We start from the raw sequence: 5898 nt of genomic DNA, 5'->3' as shown, positions 1-5898 counted from the left end.
TTCGGGCTTATTTCTTGTCACCGATGTCTATATACACTTTGCAAACTTAAATGTGATAAGATGTATTAATACTGCAGCTGAAAGTAGGGAAGAAAATCGAATATTATCAGTCATAAAGAAGATTTCAGGATTCTTTAATAATCAATAGTATCAACAAAATATTCAGCCTGGTTAAAAATTCACACATTTTTATAACTACTATAAGAAATATTTAATTAAATAATTTTGTAGGATAAAATTAAAATTAAAAGCTAAATATAATCCATAGTTTCAGATAAACCGGACCTGCAAACTTCTCAAATGGTTCCTAATAACCCTATCTAGGGTATGACAATCTACCGTGCCTCAACTTGCACTGAAAAGATACTTTATCCGTTTCGAGGAAGGCTGCGTGGCGATTGTCGGGCAGATGGACTGTTGTGTGCCCCTTCGGTCGGTTGGCAGTATTTACAGGTAAAAACCCCATTGAAATGTGGCCCCGTGTTTTGTTTGGGAACAATCTGCTTTTTGTTTTCGCAGTCTCGGCGGCGCCAAGTGAGGAAAAAAGACGGAACAAAAGCAGCACAACTTCATTTTAATGGAGTAGACAACGTCAGCCATGGCGACACAAAACGGCGCCACACTAGATTCAGGTTGGTCCTGCGTGGATCCTGCGATGCCACGCCCCTTTTTGCCACATTTCGTACGCCCTTTTATCGAAATGGTGTGGGCGTCATGACCCTCTTGCTTAATTGTGGCATTAAATTTTAGTATTAGCAGACATAACTTTCAGCCACCTTCATTTTATTGTTAGCAATTTGTGGTTGCAATCGAAAATTGGACAACAGTTATGTAATTACCAGGCATTTTGGTATAATTTAAAACACATTTAAAAATATTGGTGCTCTAAAATTATTTTAGTTGTACAATTTTATGATCCAATATCCTCAATATTTTAGATAAAATACTGTTCAAGTCACTGCTTTCAAAATAGAAATCATTCTCCTTCTGGTTGATAACGTGATCATTATTTTGTAAGGTACCTAAAAATAAATTAAAAATAAAAAACTCTATAGTTTACTATAAACATTATAGGCATGTACAAATATTTACCGTCAATTTGTGGTTCGTAGATACCAACATTATCGCCAATACCATAATGATCATGACCATTATGATCCCCACTTCCATGGTGATGATGATCACCACTTCCATGATAGTGATCGCCACTTCCTTGGTGATCGCCGCTACCTTGGTGACTTCCACTGCCTTCCACTTCTTCACTTACTTCGAGGTCCTGAAATATTAATTTGTTAATATTTTTCACCTAACTTGGGCGGTAAAGAATTTATGAGAAGAGATTTTACCTCTGGGGGCGTTGAAAGTCGAGTTGAAAAAGCATCTGTTCTCTTTTTTTCAGTACTGCTTAAAATCTGTAAAATGAGAATTCTAAATTTAACCATCTTCTATTAAAATAAAAACTTAAATAAAACAAACTTTAAACTGAAAATCTTTGCGATTAAAAACATTTAGGTGTATTTTTAAGAATTCTTGATTTTGTACTGAAACTCATGTAGATTACCTTCGGATTTGACTGATGAGTGATCGATACATTTTCCGTTGAAGTGGTTGATTCCTCTAAAGAACTGGTCGTTGTAGTTGTTGTTGACGTAACTGTTGTGGAAGCTGCGGATGTAGCCTTATCATATAGTTATACAAATTATATTTAGTTTTAGTTACCTTTATTTTGAGGCTCATAAGCACCTTCACCACTACCACTTCCTTCAACTTCATCACTTACTTCGAGGTCCTGAAATAAATGTTATTCTTAGGAAATAAGAATTATAAAAAGACTAGTAAAGTAAGTTAACTTAATGATTTTTTTACGGCTAAGTAAATGTATCGAGTAGATTGCTTAGGATCGTATTTTATCAGGAGTGGATTTACCTCTGGGGGCGTCGAAAGTCGTCCTAATGGAGTATTCTTAGCTTTTAAAAGTGGTATTTCAGTTGTATCTTCTTTTCTCTTCTCCTCTTTAGTATTTTGTATATAATTATTATTTAAAATCTGTAAAAGACAAATGAAAAAATGTCAGCGAAAGTTGTCGAAACAACTCAGATTGCTGCTCTTGAACACGAGTACATTACCCTAATCGATGAGTTTTCCGATGAAGTGGTTGATCCTGATGTCATGATTGAATCAATCGTCGTTGTATTTGCGTTTGGTATTGTCGCTGGTGTAGTTCCTTCGGAATTCGTGGTTGTTTCTGATAACATGAAATTATCAACTTTTAAGATGTCACTTGGTCTAAACATTTTCAAATTAAATGTAATGCTCAATGTATCATTATTTGGTAATTTTATTTGCACTTCTTGATTATCAGTGTAATCGTTGAGTTCTATATAAATAACAGTCATATTAACATTTTTTGGAATTATAAGAGCGTAGAGCACTACAATAATATGTATTTTTGACAGCATCACCGATTTGAATAATTGATTTTTATTTTGCGATCCAGAAATATTTGCGTGCGAACGCGAGAACTTCCATAAAGTCTCTGTTCTGTCGGTTATCTTGAAAAATAATATAAATTCGTGTACATATATAATTATATATATGTATATGGCACAGATTGGGGGCACGTGAATCCCCAGAAATCAAACGATAAGGGCTTCTTGCTCAACTTGAATGTGTAACAATTGCTGAAAAAAAGCGGTGAGTAACCCTTTATCACCAATTAAAATTTTAAATTCCTGATTACCATATGGTAATGTGTTTCTGGTATAATTAATTACTTGATTAGCGACAAGCAATTTAATTCAGCTGTCAAAAGCAACGAGTTCCCCTATACCACCAATTCTAATTTGTACTTTCTGATTAGCCTAAGTTATTGTGTCTTTAGTGTCAGTAATTATTTTTATTAACAATTAAAATAATTTAAATCATTAAAGCAAAGTTCATCGGGTGAGAACTAAAACATTTGGAAAACTAAACAGAAATAAATGTGTATATTGAAAAAAGCAAGTACCTATTTCTAACAATTTACAATTTACTTAAATGTTTATCTTACTTTAATCCCTTCTCTGTACTAACGTTTGTGAATAGAGATCTGATATTTGCCCATTTAAATTCAAAAACGTATAGCATTCCTTAACTGAAATTCCTGATGTACTCCAACTATGCTTCGACCACTACGATGCAGTTCAATGGAAGTCCGCTGTGCATTTCGCAGGCCAGATTTCCTGAGGCCCAGCTCGTCGCGTGGGATGCAAATGTAAAAGCCATGGCCCAAAGCCTTCCGATCCCGCTCTTCATGGCCGGCTCAAGCGATTGGGAAAGGTGTCATTAACAAAGGCCACCTCGGCGAACCACCGCACCACCCGCAGCCATCGAACCACCCACTATTTTCCAGCCGCGTCAACATAATTGATGAGTTTCGCTCTAAGCTAGAGGCGAATGTCGACATCGGTTTCCCGTGAGCAGTGTTTGTATGTTTGCGGTCACCTCTCACACAGATACTCACACGGACACTCACACAGATACCCACGCACACCACCAAACTATGCGGGTGTTCGCCGGTGCTGGTAAATTGGCTTACTTTGTCGACAGCTCAAGTCCCTCGGGTGTTTATTGAAATTTAGTTGAAAATAGCTAAACACTTAAGTTGGCATTTCGGGCCCATCGGAAGATAAATGATGGCCATGCATCCGTTTATTAAGTTCCTCTCTCTGACGTCCTAAACTTTGTTGTGGGTACGTCGTGGAGGCCGTTGACAGTTTGAAATGGCTATAAATTCACTTATTTTTACTATTTTTACCAACCAAATTCCCAAGTTGGATGTGTGATCTACATAACAGAGTGGTTACAATTTATACATTAAAATGTCAGTTCCAGCGTTATAAAGTAATACAATTAATGCAGTAGTTGTAAAAGAAAGTTTTATAAAACTCAAACAAATAAATTCCCTAGCTACATTTATTTGAAATGCAGACACATTGTATCTTCTGGAGGCTCTTAAAAAATTTTTAGTTGCTTAATTTAAAGACCATTTTTTCAAAATACAATTATTTCAAGTAACGAAGCACACCAGTACACGGATAAATGAAAATCTGCTCTGATTGAATAGATTGCATACCAAGACTGTTAAAATTTTAAATGGTTTGGGAGAGAAAGTGATAGAGTAAAAGTAAAAATTAAGAAATTTTGATCTGTTGGGGATAAAAGTCCAAGTTTATTTGCCTAATTGCATTTTTATTGAAAATACGCGCCGGATGACCCCTTAAATGTTCAAATCCGATGCTTCGTTCAAAAGTTATACCATTAAACTAGATTTGGGGGACTTTTGAAAATGAAAATTTGTTGTTCCTTGTCAGTTTGTTGCAAAACGTTGGTTCAGGGTTATCTTAAAATTTTTATTATGTTAATCAGCCTTATGTAAGAAACCTTAGCTGTTCCTATTGTGAACAAAACCCGCTAGATTAAAATAGCTAAATTTTGTATACCCGTAACTTTTGAACTACACAAGCTACAGACTTACGCTATATGTTGTTGAAAAGGTATTTTTATATAATAAGTACGTCTTCTAACGAATCAGAAAAATGTAATTATTTATTTAGTAGATCGAATAATACATTTTCGTCACCAAAGTGCGGTCACTAGTTTTTTAACTCGTCAAGAGGTGTTTTTGTTTGATTTAAAATGTTAGTAAAGACTTCTCTACAACTTTGAATGGCTGTTTTTTCCCTCCGCTTGAAACACAACTGCTTTTTATAATGGAAATATATATTCAAGGCCTGCAACGCAAAAGATAATGTGCAAAAAATGAAATGAATTAAACCAAGGAAATCCCCCGCCCACCCCGCTATTTGCGCTGATGGGCATGGCATTGTCCACGCGGGGCAACCTTTTGTTGACCGTGCACCTGTGAGTCATGGCCCGGCCCATGCTGTCCCCGGCGAAGGATCTCAGCTGCTTGGCGACCTCGACGCCGCACAGCAGGGCGGCCCTCGTATAATAGCAGTCCAGGACATCGTTAAAGATGTGGCACACCTTGGTGGCATTCCGCCGCTCGTACCAATCCGCCGGAGCCTCGCACTCGATCATATCCGTTCGCAGTTCCCGCAGGCAGTTGTGCGACTCCTGGAGTCCTGTGCATCGCTTCCGGTTGCTGCCATCGCCGCCCTCACAGACTTCCGTCTCAAAGTAGCTGAGACCATCCGTTAGCCGACCGTAGATATTGTCCGGTGCCAGGATGCAGTTGCGCATGGACTTCCTAATGTTGCCCAGCACATCGGTGATCTCGGCGCAGGAATCGGTGAGGGAGGGCTGGGCCAGCAGCAGGACAATCCTTTCGGGGCTGACCACATAAAGGCGGGCCAGCTGCATAAGGACGGGATTGTCGTCGCAGAGTCGCTGACCCGGTTGTTCCGATCCTGAAACCCTATCAGAGCCGACCTTTCCTCCTGTCAACCCCACCGCCGGGGACTTGAGTTCGTAGCCAAGCGGACAAGTTGTATCCGTCTGGTTCTTGTGACCTCCGCCATGTCGCTTCGAATGCGGGGCCAATCCGTAGCGCTGGAAGTACCAGGGAAACCAAATCGCCTCACCCGTCTCCAAACTCCCGAGCAGCTGTAGCAATAGCAGCAAAGCTGTCCACTTTTCTGGCATGATTCTTGATTATTTCTGATATTTTTTAGGGGAGCTTGAGCTTTATCTAAGGGAACTTGGTTAGATGAGCATTACATAAAGCGAGAGAGATATGTATTGATATTTTAAATTTTTAAACTTTAAGTAACAATGAACTTCGGTTCAGCGTTCTGTTAAAATATATTAAAAGCATTTCAGGAGAAAAGGAATATATATTTTATATAAAAATTCCATGCAAGCAGCATTTCAAATATGTGATCATCAACCATACTG

General features: G+C 38.3%; 2 protein-coding genes across 3 annotated transcripts; both read right to left on the bottom strand.

The window, feature by feature from the left end:
- Positions 1-810: 810 nt before the first annotated feature.
- Positions 811-2453, bottom strand: LOC119547808 (uncharacterized protein DDB_G0290587-like). Of its 2 annotated transcripts, none has more exons than XM_037854825.1 (7): positions 2127-2453; positions 1927-2046; positions 1720-1789; positions 1562-1665; positions 1347-1412; positions 1093-1276; positions 811-1022 (listed from the first exon to the last, which is right to left on the bottom strand). In XM_037854825.1, exons 1-7 carry the CDS (start codon positions 2394-2396, stop codon positions 892-894), a joined length of 945 nt encoding a protein of 314 aa, XP_037710753.1. In that variant the 5' UTR covers positions 2397-2453; the 3' UTR covers positions 811-891. The 2 variants fall into 2 exon arrangements, with proteins under 2 accessions (XP_037710753.1, XP_037710754.1); XM_037854826.1 differs by having other exon boundaries at positions 1562-1653.
- A 2293-nt stretch (positions 2454-4746) lies between these two features.
- LOC119546322 lies at positions 4747-5686 on the bottom strand. Its single transcript, XM_037852521.1, has one exon. The coding sequence runs from the start codon at positions 5644-5646 to the stop codon at positions 4747-4749; it is 900 nt and encodes a 299-aa protein (XP_037708449.1). The 5' UTR covers positions 5647-5686.
- Between the last annotated feature and the right edge of the window lie 212 nt (positions 5687-5898).

This window comes from Drosophila subpulchrella, chromosome 2L, assembly GCF_014743375.2.
Source record: "Drosophila subpulchrella strain 33 F10 #4 breed RU33 chromosome 2L, RU_Dsub_v1.1 Primary Assembly, whole genome shotgun sequence".
In the NCBI taxonomy this organism is placed as follows: domain Eukaryota; kingdom Metazoa; phylum Arthropoda; class Insecta; order Diptera; family Drosophilidae; genus Drosophila; species Drosophila subpulchrella.
The sequence above is the reverse complement of the archived record's forward strand: the minus strand, read 5'-3'. Positions and strand labels throughout refer to the sequence as shown.